The following is a 26,733-nucleotide window of genomic DNA, read 5'->3' as shown; positions in this document are numbered from 1 at the left end:
AGACTGTAAAAAAAAGCAGCAGATTCTTCTACAAAATAGAAAATTGCTTTCGTTTCAAAATATTTGTTACAATTTTATAAAGAAACGTAGTGCTTCCAAATACAATTTACATCCTCGAAATGTATGTTTGTAAACAAGTGAAAAATATTTATCAAGCACCCTTTTTCCATGAAGGTGGTGCTTCTATATAAACTGGCAGGACACACTTTTATTTCAATGCTCTTTTGCTTGACTATTTTGCCAAGAAAGGACAACACAACTCTGTCCTCACCTCACATCAACTTGTGTACTCCCAGCTATCACTCATGAGTCACATGCAGGAGTCAAGATCTTAGTCAGTCCTAATGATCATCTTATCAGCCTTCAGACAGGGATGAAGAGATCACAAACAGGCAGGAAAAGAAATCTGGGTCATCCCTGGTGCAAAACCGATCTAGTGGACAAACTCCACAAACTACCAGAGAAAGCACAATCCAACCACTTCCAGCAAGTTTGTTTTAAAGGCTATTCATCTACTCAGATCATTTGACAGCACAAAAAAAAGTAATTTCTGCCCCAGGCCTCCAGGGAAGATCAAGGACTCCTCACCCACCCAGTCTTCATTTCCTCCACGGTCAAGTGGACACATCAGTCAAAACAGTGAAGCTCATACTTCCTCTGAATTCAGAAGACTATACTGTATTACTGTAATTTCTGCATCACACTGTCCATTCAAAAACAACTTACATTGTTGCCCAGGATAGATCTAAACAAAATATTACTGAATTATTTCTAAAAACAGAAATGGTTTAAACAGGACTACAATGGACATTGTTTTAAGAAGAAGTCTTTTTCTTCTACTGCTTCAGGAGGCGTGAGAATTTTTCTTGCATGCAAAACCATGAGATTTATCTAAAATGCTCAGCATTCTAGAAATCATGCAGGTTTTAAATTAATAAAGCAGGAACCATGTTACTCCATTTCTTGGATCTGTAGCTTTTGATTAAGTTAGTGAAAATATCAGATGTTAAATAAATATTTAGTGAAGAATATTTGATTAGGTCATACATATTAAGTCAGTTTTGACTGGTAATTGGTTTCTCAGCTATAAAGTGTGTACAATTGCATTAAATTGATTTTGAACTTAAGCAGGCCTCTTTTTATATGCGCACCTAATGGACTACCAAAAACATCCACTTTATTGCTTTGACTTTACCAACTGTAGACTAAATATATCTCTCTGATATTAACTGACTGTTAGTTGGATTTTACTTTGGTTCTTGTTTCAAATGTGAAACATTAGACTTTTGTATAAATTCAGAGAAACACTGTACTGCACGACAATATAATAGTAATTGGCCCTAGAAGGTACAGGTGCCACAAACTCATTACATTAATATGAAAATACAAAACGGGAATATAGAATGTGATGTAAATAAATACTGGTGAATGAATGGCTACACAAAGATTTGATAATTAACAAGAAAGTGCTGCCAAATTAGCTGATATGAACTGAAAGATATTTGCTATTTACTGTCTAATCAACTTCTTTGGACTGCAAAAGGTGTTCATATTGTATCTTATGAAAAAAGAGAAAACAACTTCCTTCCACTGCAACACCTTCAATTCTAAAGAGCTTGAAACTTTCAATTCATTTGCAATAATTACAAGTGTAATGCAGGAAAAAAAGTGCTTAAAAGTTTTCAAATATGTCAAAATTATTAGAGATTTTGGCAATGAAATATTTTCACGTCAAAAGAAAATGTCCTAGTTATAAGATTAAAGTCACTATTACATTAATTACAGGTATATGGAGTTTTGATATATTTAATATTTGTTTGTAAACATCTTGTTTTTGTTATTATATTTTCTCTTGATGAAACAAGTTAGTTCAAACAGAGCAAGATTTCAAAATCAGATATACTGAAACACTTCCTGGGAAAAAATGTATATTCAACAATTACTGACTATCCATTACCTACAGTGTCCTCAGATCCCTCACCCTTTAGTTATGCTTTCCCAATTCATTGTAATGCTAATTAGGAAATAACTTTTTGATGGCTTGATAATAAGTTAGTTGATTACCTTTTCATCAATTAAAATGTTACAATTTATTTGCCCTATAATACTAACTTCTGATCAGAAGCACACATCCACAAAAATAACCATTTACACTACCAAGATACCAGTCCTGGCTCAGTAATAACACAATTCAAATGAGAAAGATGGCCAAATTAGGTTAGAGATCCACTCCAGAGACTTGAACAGCTAGTCCATGCTGATACTGAGGGAATGCGGCAGTGTCAGAGGTGTCACCCTTCAGATGAGATGCTAAACCAAAGCTAGGCTGCTCTGAGGTAGACAGAAAAAACACTAAGTACTTGTCAAAGAAGGAGCGAAGATCTGCTAGAGTCCTGGCTAACATTCATTCACAAACTAACATCAATGAAACAGATGGCAAGGTATAGAGCTGGAGGAACACAGCAGGCAAAGCAACAGAGGAGCAAGAAAGCTGACGTTTCGAGTCTGGACCCTTCTTCAGAAATTCCTACTATCTCTAAATCAATTCAACAGATTATGTGCCATTTACTATATCACCAGTACTGCCGATGGGACGCTGACATGCACAAACTGGGTGCTGATTTTCCTTGTAGCAACAATCATATTTTGAAACAAAACCTAATGGACTGTAAAGCATATTGTTCCATTCTCTGGTGCAGGAAGTGGATATGCGACCACAATTCATTCATTTTTCGCCCCCCTCAACACCAAAAATATTCCAATATCTTCCATAGAGGTAAAGAGAAAAACAGAAGAGGATGCCAGTTGTACAAGGAGGAATTACGGTGGGTGCCTTGAGGATTAACCAGTACATTTTGGCTTTTAAAAGGATCTTAAAAAGGAACGGGGGAGGGGCAGGGAAGTGTTTGAAGATGGACAGGGAGGAGGGATTTTGGGAGAGAATTCTAGGAGTTTTGGCCTAAATACATGAAGGCATACACAGGGAGAGGAGCATGGAGATGCACAAGACGGCAGACGGAGCAGAATTTGACAGGGTGCAGTTATAGCGTTGGAGCTCTCTAAAGCAAGGCAAAGCAATAAATGGATTTAAACTATGAGAATATTAAATTTCAAGAAGCCAATATAGGTCAGCAGGAGAGAGCAGTGATGACTGGTTGGAACATTCTGCAAAATAGGATGCAGAAAGCAAAATTTTGGATGAGCAGGGGTTTATGGAAGATATTTCCAGGAGAACAGCAGATTAGTCAAATCCGAAAGTGACCAAATTATGTGAAGTAATGTGTGCAGCAAATGTGGATTTTGGAAACAGCAGAGGTCACTGACATTACTTGGGGTGGAAATAAGCAGGCTTTACGATAGGATGTTATTCAGACCGTATAGGATTCAGAGATATCTGGAGCTAAAAGTTTATAGGTTGAAAGACACTTAATTTATTCAATTGTAACAAAGGTGGATGCAAACACAGTCTTATTGCCCCAGATAACAAAGGAGAGTCAGAAGAGAAAACACATTTGGTTGGTTGTATCAAAAACAAAAAAAAACTGAGAACATGCAAAAGAGATAACAAACTACACCGTCACCAAGAGTGCACTTCATAAACTTTGTATAGTGTTGTTTTAGTGTTGTGGAAAGTTCACCGGAGGATTCAGACAAAATTTAAGGAACATGTTGAGGGGGGTGGAAGAATATGTTTTGGAAGCTTGAAGTAGGGAACTTGGATGAAGAGCCCAAAATAATCAGTAAGGACAAAACAACTGATAGTAAAATTTTTTGGGGTAATGATGGTAGTTTTAAAAAGCACGGTGGGCAGCACCAAATTAAAGAATATTCAAAACACTAAGGAGTGTGGGAATTTGGACTGGAAGTTAGGTGCTCAGCAGTTCAATGGATATAGAGTCAAGGGACTAGGAATATCGTTGAGGGAGCAGGAGGTGGGTGGGTCTGTGGTGAGCCTGGAAAATGCATAAGATGAGCTTGGAGAAAAACTGTCTACAATTGTGGCTTCAGAGCTGGGGGAGGGGGCATATGGTTAAGGCAGCTGAATGATGACTTCTATCTTGGTGATTAAAAACATCCATGAGCGCTTTGCACTTGTTACTGGAATTGAGGACATTCATCATTTCAGCATGTAGTGAGATGTAAAATTAAGTGTCTAAACAACACTTCAGTCACTCAAATCCGTATATGTCAATCTTTTTGATTTCAGATGGTTTTCAGCATTTAAATATACTATGAGGACTAAAATCTAGTGTTTCATGCTTTAATTTTTATATTTAAAATTAAAAAAAGTTATTTTCTCCCTCTTCTTCCCGATGTCATCTGATCAGCTACAGTTCACTCCAAAGTCCCTAGTCAATCAAATCAGTCCCATAAGTCAGCTTATAAAAAAAGTACAGGAGATTACATTCACTGACAAATTTCTGTTACTATTTAAAAATTCAACAGAGGGAAGTGCATTCAAGAGCAGAAGCCTATACCCCAGTGTTGGTGCTGCATTAATTTTTAAGACTTTAATATTTTCCTATTTCAGGCGGAAAGTTTAAATTAAAGACAGATTACTGGGTCATAACTTCCTCACCATTATTTGTGCTCAACTGCCACAGCAATTTCAGCAAAAAGCAAATAGGTGGTTAAGCTGAAATCCAAACTTGGTCATGCTGGTTGCACTGCTTTGCTGAGAAATTCATGAAATGGCATCTTAGTGTTTGTCTCACCTCAGGGAAATACACTAAAAAGGCGTGAAGTTACCACTTTTGTGCAGCACATTTAAGCTTTTCCAGCGATAGTTAAGCCTTGTCCACTACACTTTCAATGACACAGTTAAGTGTTAATTCCTGCCATTGAAAAATAACTATTTTAGGAATGGAGTCTCATCCTTCAGGTTTTAATTGTTAGTACTGTTTAAAAATACATGTTTTAAGTGGAGACAAAAGAAAACTGTAAGAACATAATGTTAGAAACAGGATTACAGCACATCATACAGTCTTTCAGTCTACTCTGCCACAGAATCGGATTAGAGCTGATCTCCTGCCCCAAATCCCCTTTCCCACCTGCTCCCACATTCCTCGAACCTCTCAGGGATCAAAAGTCTACCCACCTTAGTCTTGAATATATTCACCAAGCACACATCCACAACCCTCTAGAAGACAGCATTCCAAATATTCACAAACCTCTGACTAACAATGTTTCTCCACTCAGTCCCAAATTATTAAACCCCTATCCTGAGACTGTGGCTCCTGTGCTCAATGATGAAGGAAAAGAACGTTGGAGTATCCACCCTGTCAAATCCCTTCAGAATCTTGTACGGCTTAACGGGATCTCCTCTCATTCTGCTAAACTGCAAAAACAGTACTGACCTTATTTGCTCAGAATCTCAACATTGGTTTCTGAGTTGAGACAGTTGTACAATATTGTGGAAACTGAAAATTTCAGCAGCACTCAGGACTACATTGAACTGAAACATTAAGTCTGTTTCTCCACATAAATGCTTTCTAGCCTGCTGAGCGTTTGCAGCAGTTTCTATTTTGAAATCAGATTTCCAGCATCCACAGTATGTTATATTTGTACCAGTGTGGTAAAACCCCACAGTGGTGTGTCCAAGGCAAATCTATCCTTTCTTAGATATGGAGGCCAAGACTGTGCACGGTTCTCCAGGTACGGTCTTACCAAAGTCCTATACAATTGTAGCAAGACTTTACTCTTGTACACTGGCTCCCTTGCAGTAATGGCAAGTGCTCAATGTGCCTTTTAATAGCTTGCTGATACAATTGTAGCAAGACTTTTGTTCTCGTATTGTAAACACCATGCAATAACAGTTAACTTGCTAAATTGTTCCTGTCTCTCTCAATAAAATTCTACTACTTTACTTTTATTTCTTTCTGCACCTGATTTGAAGACTTCATTTTCAATCTCTGCACTGTTAATTTCACAATATTTCAATCTGATTGACAGAGATTCATTTCTGGGTTCTGTCTGCTCAGGTTTCAAATCCCCTGTTACCAATCCTATACAGCTTTCAGCAAACTGCCACACTCAAAAATATAAATCTGGGCAAGCTTAATTTGTGGCAGACACTGATAGCTGCCTTGTTACACCAAATGCTGGCCCTCATGTTCACCCAAATGTTGTAAAACTTGTTTGGCATTAATCAATTTTAAGGACAAATAGTGCACCTCGAATAGAAATGAAACGAATACAACCAAGAAAAGAATATTCAGAAAAATGAAGATCTGGTGGCCAACATCCAGGATGCAGTCTTACAAATCCATGCAAAATACCTGCGGCAGAGAAAACATCACTTAGAATATCTTCATTTCCCACTAATTCCTAATAGTTCTAAAACATCCAAACAGTCTGAGGACCTCAATCTCTTCTGTTTCCCAACCAACTGCCGAGTTTCTGATCAATTACATGCAACATCGTGGGAACACAATCCACTGGACTTCTTTCTTGCACTGCCTACAATGGTTGTACAGCATCAGCAACCACCAGGAGGAAAGCACTGACATGAGAATTGGGACCTTTCAGCCAGTGGAGGAGCTGACAACAAGAAAATGTCACAAATGGAGTGTGGTTACTTCCTCTGCAGAGCAATGGAAACATCCTTCAGTAATTGGCCATTACTCTATCCCTTCATAGACATACAGATGCTTACATTAAAAAAAGAAGTGTTCTGTAAACATTTGTAAACTTTAATAAAATTAGAAACTACAAAGGAAACTAGTTAGTTAAAAAAACAAATAACAATGGGAAGCAGTATTGTAAAACAACAAAATATACATTCAAATTAAAGTAATAAAATGGCATGTATCAGTTTAGGGAACAATCCCTTTTTAAATAAAAAAGGTAAACTAAATTAAGACCAGACAGATACAAATTGTGCTTACAAAACCAGTGGTCCTTCCAAATGCTTACATTTTTATCAAATGTACATCGGAACATACTTTTACTGAAGGTTATTTTGGCATAAACATTATGCCCTTTCTATTCGGGGGGAAAATCATCCTTCAGTTTGACACATTAATTGCTCAGGTTTTCTCCACAAAACCAATGCTTAAAAAAGACACAAACAAACAAACCTCTGAGATGTGCTTGCAGAGATGAAAATACACACACAAAAGGACTAAGCTTACAATTTTGCTATGTGTAATCTAAAGGACACATTGCCTCTTAATTTTTAAAAAGTTTGAGAGTCATTAACCTTCTGGTGTAATCTGCCAAAGCATACCTATGCAAAGTCAACAGAATACATAACACTCAATTAAGAAAAAAAAGTTTACTATAGTTTTCATTAAGTTGTTTAATATTTATATTCTTTAAACTGCAGAGTCTAAAGCATAAATATTTACCTAAAGTATGTCTCTGTTTACAGTGTTTGTTTAAATTTAGAACAGGTTTAAACTGTAAAAATTATGCTAAAATCCAAAATTTGTACAGACATTGTAAGACTTCTCCCAGTGTAACACAGGCACATTATTTATACAATTGAAGGGTCAGAGCTTGCAAACATTACACTTCCCAAAGCAAAAACAGTGGATTTAGTTGCAAAATACAAAACCAGATTAAATCAAAATATATTCCAACAGAAGGAAGATACTCCTTGAACAATCTTCAGGCCAGCAAAAAACTAACTCACACAGACACCAGAATGAAAAAAGGTAAGATTCTACATTCATACTTTTATAGCTGGGCTATATTAACATTTCTCTTGAAGATTTGTGCCTCAATGTACACCATACTGCTGAAGATGATTATAAAGCTATGCTATGATTCAAAATAAATTAATAAAACCTCAGAGGAAAAGTTTCAAATGCTGACAAATGCTCTTAACATCATGTTTCCATCAGCTACATAGAATCGGTTAAATCATCTACACAGTATATATGTAGGAAGTTAAGTGCAGAAACTACACTTCCCAATGCAAGTGAGGGACAATTAACCAAAACACTGCTACAATAAAGAAAATAATACAATAATGGTGGTGAACTATTAGCTTTTTTAAACAAGTGTGAAAAAAGTCATTTCTCAAACACAGGGCATGTGGCAAATGGATTAGATGATCAAATTATACATGCAAAATAAAAGCAGAATGCATCAAGATGGTTGTGTTATTTATCGTACAAAGAATAGATTAGGCATATAGATTATATTTGAAGGACATCACGTGTACAATGCAGTATGGAACTTAAAATGATCATTTAATGCAGCGTGTTGTCATTCTGTGGAATTATTCTGAACTTTTAAGTGGAAACCAGTATTTACAGAGCGAGTTATCCCCAGTCCATCTCAAAGCACTCCAAAAGAGGATCTTTTCTGAACTTCAATCACCATTACTATGTAGAGAAGCACTGCATTATCCAACTTACACACAGCAAATTAGATAGTCAACGGTTAATCTGTTCCATTGGTGCTCAATGTTGGTACTGACACCCTGAAAGCTCCTGCCTCTCCTTCAAAATGCTATGGGATTTTGTCCAGCACGTCCAATTGAAATTAAATGAATCAGGCACATACAACTCTATTTCACATCTCATCAAAAAGACTCCACATTACACAATGCAGAAGGTCTCCCAACTTGCACTGAAGCACCAGCATAGATTATGTACTCAAATTCTGGAACGTGGCCGAGACCCTCCTTTCATTAGTGAGTTGTTACCAACTGACTAAAAAGTTCACTCCATAAAACTCTCTACTGTGTTTATCCAGTCAATCATTCATTTTACTTTTTTTAAAATTCAAAAATATGCTAATCTTGCCAATGTCATTGATGTAAATTATGAAATTATTAGACTGGATCATGCAATACAATATCTCTACAATCCCACCAACATAATAAGTGATAACTTTTTTTTTATTTGCTTCAGAACAGTTTACACCACAAATCAAAGCTTCATTTTCTCTGTGCTGTAAAACCAAGCTTCTATTACTTGAGGAATAGGATTTTCTATCGACATAAACAAATACTCTAAGTAATTTTAAAATCAATCCAGTCTTATTTCCATAGCTCAGTAGCCCTCAAAAAAATTGCAGATCCCAAAGGTTTTGCCAGAAATTAACTCAATTTCTAAGTACAGCAGCACTTGTTAACTGTTTTGTAACAGAAACCAGAGACCCTACAAAATAGGTAAGCAATTAATAAAAGTAAACACAGACCCTGCAAAGATGATACATGCCCTGAGCACTTCCCTCTGCTTCCTCCCAGCACTTCTTGCTAAATAGTGTCTCTTCTATCTCGCTGCCCCGCCTTCTCCATATAGCAACACAGAAGAGATCTGGAACAAGAGATACAACTAAGGTAGATTTCTGTTGTTACCTCAGAGCGCATGAGACCAGATCACATTTTACAAGAACCAGGACAGTGAACAATGGGGTAACTGGATAAAAGGAACAAGGAATGGCAAACAAAAAAATATCAAAAAAGGTGGCGTGTAAAAGATGTCAGTGATTGGGATCAGTTTTGATTTTAACTGAACTGCCTATAGTTGTACAAAGGTGCCAACTGGAAGTTTAAACTCATTATTTTAATTTCACAAAAACTTAAATCAACATAATCATCATGACCAACACATGAAATACTTCTCATCTGAGAAACATTGTCAGAAGTAATACAAGTAATATCATTCTTGTTTAACAGGCAAGGAATGCACAAACTTTTTTTAAAAATACTTTCACCAATTTTTTTTATGAAGAAAAAAAAGGTCAGCATGGAGGCCAGGGCAAGTTTTGTGTGGAGGAAGAAGTTTTGCAAAATTTGACAGACACTGTAACACAAGCTTGAGTTTACAATGTAGACAATAAAGGCAGCAATCCAGATTAAAACTGCCAATGGAAGAGAAGGATTCTGCTTTCTATCAGTGCTGTTCAAAGTTTTGAAGCCCAGGGAATCCAAGCAAAAGACTGAGGGCCACAGAAAGGCTTTGCAGTGAAAGCCTATCACATACCTTAAAATTTTGGGAAGCTTTGTAATTTTTTAAAGAAATTGATAGCTTAGTTGCAAAGTGTTGTTTAAATATTTCACAACAATTACACATGTTAGTGGACCAGGAAACACACCCTCCCTGGAAAAAAAATGGCCAAACTGTGCACTAAAGCTTTGTTGGGTCACTAAAAATCCGTCACTCTTGCTCATCTGTAATTATTAGACATCAAACAGTTAGCAGGCCCAGGGCCTTTGCATTCCTCTCAATGCAGCGCTACAATTCAGGCCTAAACATGATCCGACAGAAATGCAAACGGTCCCAGCACTGACCATGCAATAATCCCGATAAATACAACAACAAAAAAAATAACCGACGCACCAAGTCGCCGCGTAGCCCGAGCAACCATTGAAAGGAAAGGGGGGGGGGGGAATAGGAAATTAAAAAAAGATAAGGCGGCACCAACAAAAACAAGGCGGGGGCTGCTCGCCGTTATAAAAAAAAAGCACAAACAAAAGCCAGCTAAGGCTGGCGATCCAAATGCAATCGGAGCAAAGCTGGCTTGGTGCAACCTTCGTACAATGCAAACATACGCCCGAATACTGCTATCCGAAATATGCGCAATACTGAGTAAAACAAAAACGTTTAAAAAGCATGCACATATACCTGATTAAGGTTTTTAATCTGACATCGCTTTAATCGCTGATCTTGCCCACTTCATCCTCCTCCACCTCTCACTACATGTTCAGTGCTTTCCTATTATCTAAGAGCTCTCTTTCTTTCTCTCGGATTTTTTTTCCCCTGCCTGGGTCCTCCAAGGCTCAAAATGGAACCGTCCAGGGGCGTCACCAAACATAAATAGGTAAGTAATCGTGCTAGGTTTTCACCAATGCGGTTTTCTGGCGGATCTCCGTTCACAAGGCGGGCTCTCAATTCCTGCATTGGGTGGTGTGCAGAGCCAGCGAGCGGCTGCTGCCGAGCAATGGTCCGGATTGCATGGGCTAGAGCGGCTCTCAGCGATCGGCTTTACCCCCGGCGTGTAGCTTTCGCTGGAGTGCGCGCCCTGAAACTGGCTACGCCAAACAACGTTGCTGATTGACAGCTGAGCCCAGATCCCAGGCAAGAGGCACATAACACACAGACTGCAGACAGTAGGCAATATCTACTCAGCTCCAGCTGACTGGATCCGTTCTAGAATAATTTATATAAGCAAAGAAAAATTAAAATCCAATATGCGACCTCTGAAAAGTCACTGGTTTCAGTCAAGGAGTTTGTTAACGTCGCTACAGACTTCTCTGTAATGTTCCGCTCGCCTCCCACGCTGCCCCTTTTAAGCATCAAAAAGAGAGGGCAGAGCGGCGAAGATGAACTCTGCTGATGACTCTCTCAAATGAAAAACTCACTTCAGCTGGTCTGGGACTGACGTGCTGACGCAGGTCACATTTTGTTCCTTCGGGCAAAGACAGCACGGCCCACAATGACATCGCCGTGTACTGGATTATAGCTGGAAGTGTATCTTTACATTGGAGGAGTTTGCTTGTATTGGCTCCAGGGCACAACTTGCATCCTGCTCTGCTTGATCTATTTGACAGACACCGGAGGGGCCTCCCAGACACCAAAATGCCACGATGGAACTGAATGGCACCAGGCGATGAAACCATAAATGAGGTGTGCTAAAGTGGGCCAAAATCTTAGATAACTGCAACACAAGATCTGATACCAAAAAGTGGAATAATTCTGAGGAATAACATTCAAAGTTGTACTTTTTTTTAAAAAGTTCCCTATTGTTTAAACGTTAAGTTCAATGGGAACCACCACAGTCGGTTTGGAGAAATAGGAAGGAGCAAACTGCTCCCGGAATAGGCTACTACACCCTGTAAATCCGAGTCTCTTGTCGTCACTGTGGTCACGGAAATCGGCCTATTTATACCGGCGAAAGCACCGAAAGAGAAGGAGCACTGCATGTTTGCTTTCTGCTGCCAGTGCGTTTCAAAATTGCCAGAGAATTTTAAAAAAAACCCATGAATTTACTGTCACTCCTCATTCTGGAATGAGTTACAACTTCACTGTATCCAGATGATCAGATACAAACAACCTGTGTCATTACATACACTTTAATTTCAAAAATATCTGCTTTATAGGCATGGAATTTTAAATAAAGATTTCCAGCCAAATGAGATACAGTGAATGGTTTGATCAAACGGTGTGATTTTAGATGTTTCAAAAGACAACAGGAGTGGTGAAAGGGTAGAGACGTTCAGAGAGGGAATTACAGAGCCTGGAACTGATTATTGACAAGAATGCCTTCAGCTACAATGAAGCAATAGTGGGGGAGACAATGTATAAGCAGCCAAAAATCAGACAACTAGATGTGGGGTGGATATGAAGTTTATCACAGGGGATGATGGCTTTGGTCTACAAATACTTCTGGAAGGAAACTGGTCTCATCCAAGAAAGGTGTGAAATCTTACAATGCCTGATATAAACTAGGTAGATAACAAGCTGTTAATTGTGTGTGTTGCCCTCACTGAGATCTGTATGAGATATGAGGGATTAAAGCAGCACAATCCAATGGAATATCCAAGAGTGACTAAAATTAAGGCAGGGAATTTTTTTCTCTGGCAAAAAGGACAGTAGTAGATGATATTAGTGACCAAACTGACTGAGAAATATCATGGCAAATGGAGGACTAAAAGCAAGGCTGCAAGTGCTTTTATAAATAACTTGCAGGTGAGGGTGACCATCAAGGTTGCATTTAACAGAGTGTGAAGTCAAGTAGTCATGACAAGGAAGGGCAGCACATGGCTAGCGGACCTGGGTTCAATTCCACCCTCTGGTGACTGTCTGTGTGGAGTTTGCACACTTTCACCATGTCTGTGTGAGTTTTCCCCTCTAAGGCCAAAGATGTGCAAGTGGATTGGCTATGCTAAATTGCCCATAGTTTCATGAATGTGCAGGCCAGGTACAATTAGTCATGGGAATTGTAGAATTACAGGGATAAGGTAGGGGGGTGGGTCTGGATAGGATGTTCTTTGACGGTCAGTGCGGATCTGTGGGGCCAAATGGCCTGGTTCACACTGTAGGAATTCTATGACTCCTAGCAAATCTGAAGCCGATGGGAATGAGGGGAAAAACTGCAGATGGGGTTGGAGCCATACTGAGGAAAAAAGGAAGATGATTGTAGTTAACAAAATGTGGAGCTGGATGAGCACAGCAGGCCAAGCAGCATCTTAGGAGCACAAAAGCTGACATTTCAGGCCTAGACCCTTCGTCAGAGAAGGGGGATGGGGAGAGGGCTCTGAAATAAATAGGGAGCAGTGGGAGAGAGATGCTTGTAGTTGTTGGTGGTCAATCAGCTCAGCCCCATGACATCACTGCAACATGCTGTCCTAAGTCTGACTAACATTATCATAGGAACTAAGAGGAGTTCAAAGTCCTTCAAGCCCACTCCACAATGATCAGGTTCAGAAAAAAATTACAAGCATGTTGCCAGTTACAGGGTTTCAGCTATAGGGAGAAGCTGAGTAGGCTGGGGCCTGAAGCATTGAAAGCTGAGGGGTGACTTTATAGAGGTTTATAAAATCACGTTGAGCATAGAAAGGGTAAATAGACAAGGTCTTTTCCATGGGGTGGGGGGAGTCAAAAACTAGAAGGCATAAGTTTAAGGTGAGAGGGGAAAGATTTAGAAGGGAATTAAGGGGCAACTTTTTCACACAGATGGCGATGCGTGTATGAAATGAAGTGCCAAAGGAAGTGGTGGAGGCTGGTACAATTACAACATTTAAAAAGGCATTTGGATGAGTATATGAATAGGAAAGCTTTAGAGGGATATGGGCAAATGGGACTGGACTTATCTAGAATATCTGCTCGGCATGGACAAACTGGATAAAAGGGTCTGTTCCTCTGCTATACATCTCTATGACTCTATGTATTTCAACGCTATAGTCGGACTTTATCCTATTCCCCTTGCTGTGTTTAAAAATCTTAAAAAAAACTCTCTCAAATATATTCAATTACTTGGCCTTTGCAGCTATGTGGAGGAGAATTCCACAGGTTTATCACCCTTTGAGGATTTTTCTCATCTCACTCCTCAGGTGGTCTTGTTCCAGCACTACACGCTTGTCCCAGCATAGAGGTCTTATATTTGTACAGGGGTCTTCTTTGTATTCGGCTTCCAGGTATTCCATTGGCCTGGCAGGCCTGGATTGGTGGTCTTGGCCTTGCATGGTGGTCTCTTTAGTCTTCACCTTCCAGCTCAATATTCAAATGGCATGGCATGACAGTCATGTCCCAGAGTTGCAGGCTTATCCCAGCTGCATCTTCAGGGTATTCCATCGTTCCTTATTTGGCTTTCCCCGAGCCTCAGGAGCTGTTAGCTGAACTGTAATGAACTTTGTCTGAATTTTACTTTTTAAAAAATTATTATGTGTGACTTTTGTCATTGATGTAGGTGCTTTGATGGGGAAACTTGTAAAACTTTTACTTGAAAACCTAAGTGAAAAGTACATTTGAACCAATCTCTCCTCACAGAACAGTCTGTTAGAGACAGGGTACAGCAGAGGTTTACTTGGTTGATACCAGGGATGGTAAGTACATCCCTTCTAGGGAGGTGACCAGAACTACATGCAATTACTCCATGTGTGGTGTTACCAAAGGCCCTGTGTATATGCATTAAGATTCCTACTTCTGAATTCAAAATCTCTTACAATGAAGGCTGCTATACACTATTTGCTTTCCCCTGTCTGCTGACTTTCATTGACTGAAGGACAAGGACACCCAGATCTCTCTGCACATTGACAGTTCCCAACATAATACCATTTAAATAACACACTTCCTCATTGTTTTTCACGCCAAAGTGTATCCAGATTGTACAGCATCTGCTATGTATTTCCTCACTCTTATAACATCTCAAAGCTTGCTTGCATTCTCCTCACAACTCTACTGATGACATGAAACGGGGCAGGATAAAGTTGTAAATATTGGATTTGGTTCCCTCATCAAGTCCACTCATATATATTGTGAATAGCTGGGGACCAAACACCACTTCTGTCAGTACCTCACTAGTCACAGTCTACCGCTTGGAAAAAGACACTTCTTTATACAGTTTCCTGTATGTCAACCGATTCTCTATCCATACCAATTACTGCCTATCCCATGTCCTTTAACATTGTCCACTAAACCCTTGACAGGTGTTATCAAAAGCCTTCTGAAAATCTGAATATATCACATCCAATTGTTCTTACTCATCTATTCTATAGTTAGATCAACAAAAAATCTCAAGTAGATGCAAGCATGATTTGTCTTTCATAAACCCTGAGTGGCTTTGTCCAATTCCATTAATAGTTTCCAAATGTCCTTGCTATCACATTTTTTAAAACAGACCAGTAGCAATTTTGTCCACTACTGACATTAGGTCTGTAATCCTGATTTTTCTGTCACTTAAAAATAGCAGGGTTACATCTGCCACCCTCAAATTTGTAAAGATGACCATCAGTGTAATCAATATTTTCAGGGCCACCTCCTTTAGTACTCGGGGATATAGCCTCTAGCCCCATTAATTTCCCCAGAACCCCATTTTCTTAGTAATCCTCTTTTCCTCCAATTCCACCCTGTCATAAGACCCTTGTTTCCCTGACATTTCTGGGAAGTTACTTGTTCCCTTGTTTATGAAGGTAGAACCCAATAACATACTTAATTCTTTTTGTAATTCTATTGTTCTCAATTAGAATTTTCCTGACTTTAAAGGGATCTATGTTTGGCTTTCCTAATCTTTTTCTCTTCACATATTTATACAGGATTTTAAGGTCAGTTTCTATGTTTACTGCAATTCTACTTTCATTCTCTACTTTACCCTTCTTCTTCAAAAGCTGCTTTACCAAAGGCATCATAAAGGTCAGAAGTGTGATATATTCCCAGATGATTGTCCAATGTTCAGCCAACTTTCACGACACCTTAGATATGAAAATAGTACACATCCATGTGCAGCAATACCTGGACAGCATGTAAGGCTCAGGCCAAAAAAGTGTGAGTAATAAGTAACAACAATCTCCAACAAGTAAGCATTATACCTGGACATTCAACAGCATTGCTATTGAATTTATCTCCCTACCTATGTCCACGACACCACCCATGCCCTCTACCTCCTCAAACTTCCAGTTGCCTGGTCCCCAACACCTCATCTTTACCGTGGACATGCAATCCCTATATACCTGCATTCCTCATGCAGATGGCCTAAAGGCCCTCCGCTCCTTCCTGTCCTGCAGCCCCCACCAGTCCCCCTCCACTGACACCCTCATCTGTTGGCCAAACTCATCCTCACCCTCAACTGCTCTTTCAATTACTCCCACTTCCTACAGACAAAGGGGGTGGCCATAGGTACCCGCATGGGCCCAAGCTATGCCTGCCTCTTTGTAGGTAACATCGAACAATCCCTCTTCTGTAGCTACACTGGCCCTAAACCCCACCTCTTCTTCTGTTACATTGATGACTGTATCGGCGCCGCCTTGTGCTTCCACGAGGAGCTCAAACAGTTCATCCACTTCACCAATACCTTCCACCCCAACCTTAAGTCCACCTGGACCATCTCTGATACTTCTCTCTCCTTCCTGGACTTCTGTTTCCATCTCTGGCAATCACCTGGAAACATATCCATATCAAGCCCACCAACTCCCACCCACCTTCCTGCAAAAATGCCATCTCCTGTTTACAATTCCTTCACCTCCACTACATCTGCTCCCAGGGTGAGGCATTCCACTCCCAAACATCTCAGATATCCTAATTTTTCAAGAGCCGCAACTCCCTCCACCTCATTGGTCGAGAACGCCCTCAACCGTGTCTCCCGCATTTCCCACAACTCAAGCCTCACACCCCCTCCCCGCAATAACAACCAAAACAGAATCCCCCTCGTCCTCACGGACCAACGCACCATCCTCCGACACTTCCACCATCTGTGATCTGACTCCACCACCCAAGACATTTTTTCCTTCCCCATCCTTATCTGCTTTTCGGAGGAACCAATCTCTCCAGGACTCCCTTGTCTGCTCCATACTCCCCTCCAACCCCACCACATCCAGCAAGTGCTACACCTGCCCCTACACCTCACCCCCATCCCAGGCCCCAAGACGACATTCCACATCAAGCAGATGTTCACCTGCACATTTGCTAATGTTGTATACTGTATCCGCTGTTCCCGGTGTGGCCTCCTCTACATTGGGGAAAAAAAGCGGAGGCTTGGGGGCCACTTTACAGAACACCTATGCTCGGATCGCACTAAACACCGCACTTCCCAGTCGCGAACCATTTCAACTCCCCCTCCCATTCCTTCGACACGTCCATCCTGGGCCTCCTGCCGTGCCACAACATTGCCACCCGAAGGTTGCAGGAACAGCAACTCATATTCTGCTTGGGAACCCTGCAGCCCAATGGTATCAATGAGGACTTCACAAGCTTCAAAATCTCCCCTCCCCCTACCGCATCCTAAAACCAGCTCAGCTTATCCCCGCCTCCCTAACCTGTCCTTCCTCCTACCTATGCCCTCCTCCCACCCCAAGTCCCACCCCCATCTCCTACCTACTAGCCTCATCCCACCCCCTTGACCTGTCTGTTCTCCCTGGACAGACCTATCTCCTCTGTAACTCCCCACCTGCACTCACCTTTACTGGCTCCACCCCCGTCTCTTTGACTGTCTATCTCCTCTCCACCCATCTTCTCCTCTATCTGTCTTCTATCCACCTCCCCCTCGTTCCCTATTTATTTCAGAACGCCCTTCCCCCATTTCTGAAGGGTCTAGGCCCAAAACGTCAGCTTTCTTGCTCCTCTGATGCTGTTTGGCCTGCTGTGTTCATTCAGCTCTACATCTTGTTATATTAGCAAACTTGATTGGAGCTTTTAGAAACCAAAGGGAGACAAATAAAATGAAAACAAATGAGCAAGAAATATAAAAACAGATTCCAATTTCTTCTACATTTAAATGAAATAGAATAGATTGAAAAATCTGAGCATGGCTCCTTCCAACTTCATCACATGTGCCGTGATATTTGCACTGATGGAAACAGTGACCACACAAATGCAGCACCAATCATGGCAGAAATTGAGTGCATGTTGGATCCCAACCAACGGCCTGCATGCATGGTCTGCCAGCTTAAACTGCATGGAGAAAAGCATATCAATGAAAGTGCAGCAGAAACCAGCCCAGCTCGTCCCCGCCTCCCTAACCTGTTCTTCCTCTCACCCATCCCCTCCTCCCACTTCAAGCCACACCTCCATTTCCCACCTACCAACCTCATCCCACCTCCTTGACCTGTCCGTCCTCCCCGGACTGACCTATCCCCTCCCTACCTATACTCTCCTCTCCACCTATCTTCTCCTCTATCCATCTTCGGTCCGCCTCCCCCTTCTCCCTATTTATTCCAGAACCCTCTCCCCATCCCCCTCTCTGATGAAAGGTCTAGGCCCGAAGTGTCAGCTTTTGTGCTGAGATGCTGCTTGGCCTGCTGTGTTCATCCAGCTTCACACTTTATTATCCAGAATACACACCTACTCTTTCAGCAGCTTAGGACAGGGAAGATGGAGAAAGGATACACAAAAGTGTGATCTCTGCTCAAAGCACTCGGAATCCTCCACTTTCCCCAACTTCTCTCCAAATTACATCCCCATGTGCTGACTCTTGCCCCTCATGGCAAAATTGGTCTCTGCACAAATGCATTATTACAAAGTGGATAGCCAGTTCCTGAAATCAACATTTACTCAGTCTCACATTTAGTTATAGATTTGACCATTACGAACATCCATCTCCCAACAGAATTTCACCTGTTTCAATGTGTCTTTTAAATTATTTTTCATCGACCTGGTCTTTCATGTTATGACACACTTCTCTAGATTATAGGCTGGAATCCTCTCAGTGTCCAAATGATGTGGGCATTGCAGAGCCAGAGCCAGAGACACAGATTGACAGAAATGTGATTCTTGAGAAAAAAAATCCTTTTCTGCAACTGAGCTTTGAACAGTGAGACTAGATTCATGCTAGTGAGTGGCAAGAGGTCTGTTTGCATCTACGTGCAATGCCATTAGTATCTAATCTTGTCTCACTGCAAATGCATTGCCTATTCTACCTAACATGGGAAGACAAATAGTTAAATAAATGGGCTGTGTGGGAATGGGGTGGGTGGGGGGGGGGGCAGGGGCGATTAATGCTGACGGGGTTGTCAGAGAGCACAAGGAAGTATGGAGCACAAAATTAGGGTGAAAGGGACTTTACCTAGACTGGGAGGCTGAACCTGTGTAACTTACTCTGAGAGGCACGATGACTGTATCTTCTCATTCCAATCACAAACGTACAATGGAAAATTAAAATGGATAACATCATAGCCAGAGTAATCATTTCACTCTATGAAGGAGTAGCCCACGTTTCTGTGATGTGAAGCCCTTCAAAGAGCAACTGCAATAAACAGCCACCCGTAAAGTACGGAAGAAGGATATCGGTTATCACAAAATTCTCCACATGGTTCTTGAAAATTGACCAATTATGTTGATTAAAGATCCTGACCCAAGCATTCTTGACCCCATCATTCATCACTCCAAATAAATCCTACTAATGGCTATGATGCACAAGCAATGTCTTGTGGCTAAATAAAAATGTTTCACGTGAGTTGCCAAACTAGCAATCACCTTCTAAATCTCCATAATGTAAACAAGATGCAGGAATTGTTCACTTCACACCCTGGACCATAAAACACACACACCTTTATCCTACATGCAACACTGCTTTTCCTCAGTAATGTAGGAACCAGGTATGGGGAAGAGAGGTCCTCATTACTGCTGCTGTATGTACAATCTGGATTTCAAAACTGATAAATATTTGGTGATTTGAGATGCCAGATTTTGTGGCAAGAGTGAAACAAGCCTTCGTATTTTAGTTTCAAATCTTAAGATTTTATATGACAGTAGCTACTATTATTAATATCTGTGAAAAGAATCATAAACAATGACAATTACATTGCATGACCTTTTCCCCAACAGTGGCACAGCAGCACCAATTACAGTTGACAGAACAGAAGATCTGCACTAAAATATACCAAATATAGTTTAGAACTCACTCCAAATTGGGTTTTAGAAAAAGCAATTCAAGGTAAGTGTTTAAGAAAATAAGCAATGGCTGCAATCACGATCTGCTCACCTTAAGTCAAAGTAGTTTAATTAAAATTAACTCAAACTTCAATTACATAATTCAATTTTTCTTAAGTATGAACTCTTTATCACTATTATTAACATTTCATAATTTATTGCATTTTTTTTGAAAGGAAAACACAAAATAACTTTGTACAAACAGAGGAGATGACTGTGTTAATTGTTGCCCTAGAACTTGCAGGAGACTGGTGCAAGATAATTTAGCATCCAAAATGCAAGAGTTTCGTTTCCATGACTGGACCCAAATTTATTTCCCCAGCTCAATTAATTTTCACAGAAACGTTTACATGAAAATGTAGTCAGTCCTGGCTGAGCCTTTTGAGCAAAACCTCATAAGAGGAAAAGGATGTTCTTATTATTAAATACATTTTATTGGGTTGTGTTTCAGAAACACTTCCAAAGGTTTTTGCAGACATCAAGAACAAAAAAAAAATTCCTTAGGATAGCGTGGAATTTGAAGCTGGAGGAATCAACAAATTAAAAGAGTCCAATTTCACATTTTTAGCCATTTAAACATTAAAAAAAGTGTTAATAGCATTAACTAATAGTTGTCATTTCCTGGAGCTTACAGCTAATAATTGTAAGTGTACGATGAAGCAGTTAGCATCAGGTTGCCTTTTTTTGAAAGCTGCAGATTGATTAAAAGAAACTTGTATGTTTAATTCAAAATAAACAATGACAAAAATAACTTCCTTCACATCAGAGGTAGTAGGAGAAGAATTTATCTTTCTGAATCTCAGCCTTTACTTTCATAAATACACAAAAACTTTGAACAGATATTGACAACATTTAGCAACCTTTTCCCACACAAACAGCTGGGCATTCTGTATTTGAAGATCAAACAGTCCCCACAATATTTATTTTTAGAAGTCCTACTTTCCCTAACACTGAGAAAATAATTTCTTTTAATACGAGGCAAATTTCGAACATCAGCTTTTGCTTTGTGCCATGGCATGTACTGAGCCAAAAGCTCAATTTGGTTAGCTTTATTAAGTTTTACCCAGAGTTTAATGATCTTTTCATACTACCCATTTATGCAAACACAATAATAAGCCTGCCAGTGGAGACTTCAGGAAGATAAATGCACAATCAGAAATAAAACTCTTCATTTTTGTTTCGCTAACTTTCTCCCCTTTTCCCTGCTCTGAAAACAACGATGGAGGTATAAATAGTTCGGAGACTATTGTAAATTACCTCGAACAGTCAACCAAGTGGTTACACTTTACAATGGAGTTTAGTGAGTCTGGTAGGTTATTTTGTCAGAGCAGTGATAAGATCACAGACTGGGATAGTAGTTAGAAACAAGAATCCCAAATGATATTCCCGGTATTCAGCCCATTTGTGTCCACACCACCCCTCCAAATGGCATCCCACCCTATCCCTGTAACCCTGCATTTCCCATGGTTAATCCACCTAACCTGTACATCCCTTGAGACCATGAACTATTTAACATGGCCAGTCCAACTAACCTGCATATCTTTGCAGGAAACCAGAGTAACTGGAGGAAACCCACACAGACACGGGAAGAATGTGCAAATTCCATGTAGACAGTTGCTCAAGGCTGGATTTGAACCCAGGACCTTGGCATCGTGAGGCAGCTGTGCTAGGGGCGGTGTGGACTTGTTTGGCCGAAGGGCCTGTTTCCACACTGTAGGGAATCTAATCTAACCACTGAGCTGTTGTACCACCCTTTAAGATTTGGAGCTTAAAGTGACTTCTCAATGGTCCTGGCAGAAATAGCTTTTAGATCTTCTGCTCCATTTTCTCACAATTTGGCTTTAAGATTCTTCGATTTAGTATTTTTTGGAGTAACTCACCGAGGTTCGTACAGCATTTTCCCCTGTATGACCTTGAAGGACAAGGGCAGCAGAGACAAGGGAAAATTACAAACTGCTGGTTTCCCTTTATGCCACATATAGTTCCAAGTTAGGAATACAATCACTATTTCTTCATTGACACTGGATCAAAATTGGGGAACTCCCTTCCCAACAGTATGACAGAATCGCAATTGCTACAGTGTGGAAACAGGCCCTTCAGCCCAACACGTCCACACTGACCCTCTGGACAGCATCCCATCCAGTCCCATCCCCTTTCCCTGAAATTCCCATGGCTAACATTTAATCTACAGATCCCTGAACACTACGGGCAATTTAGCATGGTCAATCCACCTAACCCGCACATCTTTGGACTGTGGGAGGAAACACATGCAGATACAGGGAGAATGTGCAAACTCCACACAGACAGTCGCTTGAGGGTGGAATCGAAGCCAGGTCTCTGGCACTGTGTGGCAGTAGTGCTAACCGCTGAGCCACCGTGCTGCCTCACAGTATTGTGAATGCCCCACACCCTAGGACTGCAGTGGTTCAAGAAGGCAGCCCTACACTACCTTCAGGGGCAATCAGAGCTCAGCAATAAATGCTGGCTTAGTTAGTATGCCCACATATGATGAATGAACTCATTAGAAAAATCCTGAGAAAGCAGATTCTACAATTGTGATCTTGTTTACAGAGCCATAGAGCTGCACAGCATGGAAACTGACACTTTGGTGCAACTCATCCATGCTGACCAGATATCCCAAATTAATCTAGTATCTTTTGTCCCATATCCCTCAACTCTCCCCGTTCATATGCCCTTTAAATGTTGTAATTATACCAGCCTCCACCATGTCCTCTGGCAGCTCATTCCACACACACACACATTGTCGTCCTCTGCATGAAAAAGTTGCCCTTTTGGTCCCTTTTATATCTTTCCCCTTTTACCTTAAACACATGCCGTCCAGTTTTGGACTCCCTCACCCTGGGAAAAGACCTTGGCTATTCGTCCTATCCATGCCCCTCATGATTTCATAAACCTTCTTGAGGTATGCACGTACCTTCTAGAGAAGGTGCAAAACTTGACCTACTCTTGGGAAATAGGGCAGGTGACTAAGCTGTCAATGGGGGTGCACTTTGGGGCCAGTGACCATAATTCTGTTAGTTTAAAGATAGTGATGATAAAGGATGGACCGGATCTAAAAGTTAAAACTTAAATTAGAGGACGGTATTCAACAGGAACTTTCAAAAGTCGATTGGGGGGGGGTGCATGTTCGCAGGTAAAGAGACAGCTGTAAAATGGGAAGCCTTCAAAAATTTAGATATTGAGAATCTAGGGACAGTATGGTCCTGATGGGGTGAAGGGAAAGGGAATGCTGGATGACAAGAGAAATTCAGATTTTAGTCAAGAAAAAGAAGGAAACATGTCAGGTGTAGACAGCAGGGATCAAGTGAATCCTTAGAAGAATATAAAGGCAGTAGGAGTATATTTAAGAGGGAAATCAGGAAGGCAAAAAAAAGGGACAGGAGATTGCTTTGGCAAATAGGGTTAAGGATAATCCAAAAGGGATTCTACAAACACAGTGAGGACAAAAGGGTCACTAGGAAGAGAACAGGGTCCCGAAAAGATCAGCAAGACTGCCTATGCGTGGAACCACAAGAGATACTAAACAAGTATTTTGCATCAGTGTTTATTGCAGAGAAGGATATGGAAGCTCGAGAATATGGGGAATAAATAGTGATATCTTAAAAAGTGTCCATATTACAGAGGTGGTGGTGCTGGGTGTCTTAAAACGCATAAAAGGTAAATAAATCCCTGGGACCTGATCAGGTGTATCCTAGAACTTTAAGGGAAGCTAGGAATGTGATTTCTGGGCCCCTTGCTGACCAATTTGTATCATTTTTAACTGCAGGTGAGATGCTGGAAGACTACAGGCTGGCCAATATGATGCTACTATTTAAGAAAGAAAATAAGGAAAAGCCAGGGAGCTATAGACTGGTTAGCCTGACATTGGTGGTGAGCAAATTGTTGGACAGAATCCTGAGGATTGGATATACGTGTATTTTGAAAGGCAAGGATTGATTGGGGATAGTCAACATGGCTTTATGCATGGAAAATTGTGTCTCACTAACTTAGCTGAGTTTTTTGAAGTAGTAATGAAGAGCACTGAAGAAGGTACAGCAGCAGACTTGATCTATATTGACTCCAGTAAGCCATTGGACAAGATTCTGCATGATAGACTGGTTAGCAAAGTTAGATCTCATGAAATACAGGGAGAACTAGCCATTAGGATACAGAACTGGCTGGAAGAAGATGACACAGGATGGTAATAGAGGGTTGCTTTTCAGACTGGAAGCCTAGGCCACAAGTATTAGTGCTTGGTCCACTGCTTTTCGTCATTTATATAAGTAATTTGGATGTGAACATGGGAGCTATGGTTAGTAAATTTGCAGATAACACCAAAATTGGAAGTGTAACGGACAGCTCAGAGTCCAACGGGATTTAGATCAGATAGGCCAATGGGCCAGGGACTGGCAGATGGAGTTTAATTTTGATAAATGTGAGGTACTGCATTTTATAAAAGCAAATCAGGGCAGGACTAACCATTAAGTGTATAAAGTTTTGGAGAGGTGTGTTGACCAAACAGACCCTGGAGTGCAGGTTCATAGTTCCTTGAAAATGGAGTCATAGATAGATAGAATAGTGAAGGAGATGTTTGGTATGCTTGCCTTTATTGGTCAGTGCATGGAGTACAGGAGTAGAGAGGTCATGTTGCAGCTCTACAGGACATTGGTCAGACCGCTTTGGAATTCTGAATGCAATTTTGGTCCCCCACAAGAGGAAAGATGTCATGAAACTTGAAAGGGTTCAGAAAGATTTATGAGGATGCTGCCAAGGTTGGAGAGTTTGAACTATAGAGGGGCTGAATTGACTGGGGCTATTTTCCCCGGAGCGTCGGAGGCTGAGGGGGTGACTTTATAGACCTTTATAAAATCACGAGGGGCAAGGATAGGGTAAATAGACAAGGTCCTTTTCCCTGGGGTGGGGGTAGGAATCCAAAATGAGATAGCATAGGTTTAAGGAAACAGGGGAAAGATTTAATCAGAATCTAAGGGGCAACTTTTCCATCCAGAGGGTGATGTGTGTATGGAACGAACGACCAGAAGAAGTGGTGTAGGCTGATACAATTACAACATTTAAAAGGCATCTGATGAGTACATGAATAGGAAGGGTTTAAGATGGATATGGGCCAAATGCTGTCAATTGGGACAAGATTTATATAGGATATCTGGGTCAGCATGGATGAGTTGGACCTCATGTTGCCTTGCTCTACATCTCTCTGAATCCATATGATGATCTGAAGCGTGCATATTTTCCCAGGTTCAATCACTGCCAACTGAACCAGCCAAACAATTCAATGGTTCTCAGTCAAGTCTTGAATAAAACACATTTGCTTATTTTTCCAAATTTATTTGAACAATAATTAAAGAACAAATCAGAAGAGCTTTATTCTATTTTGAGTTGTAGAATGCTTTTTTTTAAACTTACACAAACCTGTGTCCTATCATGTCTTTTAAAATGTAGTTTGAAAAATTAACTTAAAATACCCCAAATTAATGGGCAAACTTCAAACAATTGATGAAATGACATCTTTCTTAGTAATGTTCTAGGTGTCAGTGCCACCGAGGAATTCAAAGTTATCCATTCACGCAAACATTCAAAAGATACATGCACGTAATTTGTCATCCTATTCTTGAAAGAAATAGAACATAGAACATTACAGCACAGTACAGGCCCTTCGGCCCTCGACATTGTGCCGCCCTGTCATACTGATCTGAAGCCCATTTAACCTACACTATTCCATGTACGTCCATATGCTTATCCAATGACGACTTAAATGTACCTAAAGTTGGCGAATCTACTACCGTTGCAGGCAAAGCGTTCCATTCCCTTACTAGTCTCCGAGTAAAGAAACTACATCTGACATCTGTCCTATATCTTTCACTCCTCAATTTAAAGCTATGCCCCCTCGTGCTCGCCGTCACCATCCTAGGAAAAAGGCTCTCCCGATCCACCCTATCTAACCCTCTGATTATTTTATATGTTTCAATTAAGTCACCTCTCAACCTTCTTCTCTCTAATGAAAACAGCCTCAAGTCCCTCAGCCTTTCCTCGTAATACCTTCCCCCCCCCATACCAGGCAACATCCTAGTAAATCTCCTCTGCACCCTTTCCAAAGCTTCCACATCCTTCTTATAATGCGGTGACCAGAACCATACACAATACTCCAAGTGCGGCCGCACCAGAGTTTTGTACAGCTTCACCATAACCTCTTGGTTCCGGAACTCGATCCCTCTATTAATAAAAGCTAAAACACTGTATACCTTCTTAACAGCCCTGTCAACCTGGGTGGCAACTTTCAGGGATCTGTGTACATGGACACCAAGATCTCTCTGCTCATCTACACTACCAAGAATCTTACAATTAGCCCAGTACTTTGCCTTCCGGTTACTCCTACCAAAGTGCATCACCTCACACTTGTCTGCATTAAACTCCATTTACCACCTCTCAGCCCAGCTCTGCAGCTTATCTATGTCTCTCTGCAACCTACAGCTTCCTTTGTCACTATCCACAACTCCACCGACATTCGTGTCGTCTGCAAATTTACTAACCCATCCTTCTACGCCCTCATCCAGGTCATTTATAAAAATGACAAACAGCAGTGGACCCAACACCGGCCCTTGCGGTACACCACTAGTGACTGGTCTCCAGGATGAACATTTCCCATCAACCACCACCCTCTGTCTTCTTTCAGCAA

General features: G+C 40.8%; 1 protein-coding gene across 6 annotated transcripts in view; it reads right to left on the bottom strand.

Annotated features, from left to right (window-relative positions):
- rnf44 (ring finger protein 44) overlaps nucleotides 1-26,733 on the bottom strand; it is a 137,194-nt gene that overhangs the window by 76,130 nt on the left and 34,331 nt on the right. Inside the window, exons 1-2 of one of the 6 annotated variants that reach the window (XM_048543401.2) lie at nucleotides 10,584-11,202; nucleotides 9,154-9,272 (exon numbers count right to left, since the gene is read on the bottom strand). The exons of 3 other annotated variants lie outside the window; for them this stretch is intronic. In XM_048543401.2, coding sequence (XP_048399358.1) covers nucleotides 9,154-9,171 — 18 coding nt within the window. In that variant the 5' untranslated portion in view covers nucleotides 9,172-9,272; nucleotides 10,584-11,202. Of the gene's footprint in view, nucleotides 1-9,153; nucleotides 9,273-10,583; nucleotides 11,203-26,733 lie in introns of those variants that run through there. 2 more of the 6 variants (XM_048543403.2, XM_048543402.1) reach the window with 2 other exon arrangements.

Source organism: Stegostoma tigrinum, chromosome 13 (assembly GCF_030684315.1).
Source record: "Stegostoma tigrinum isolate sSteTig4 chromosome 13, sSteTig4.hap1, whole genome shotgun sequence".
Lineage (NCBI taxonomy): Eukaryota > Metazoa > Chordata > Chondrichthyes > Orectolobiformes > Stegostomatidae > Stegostoma > Stegostoma tigrinum.
This window is presented reverse-complemented; position numbering and strand designations above follow the sequence as displayed.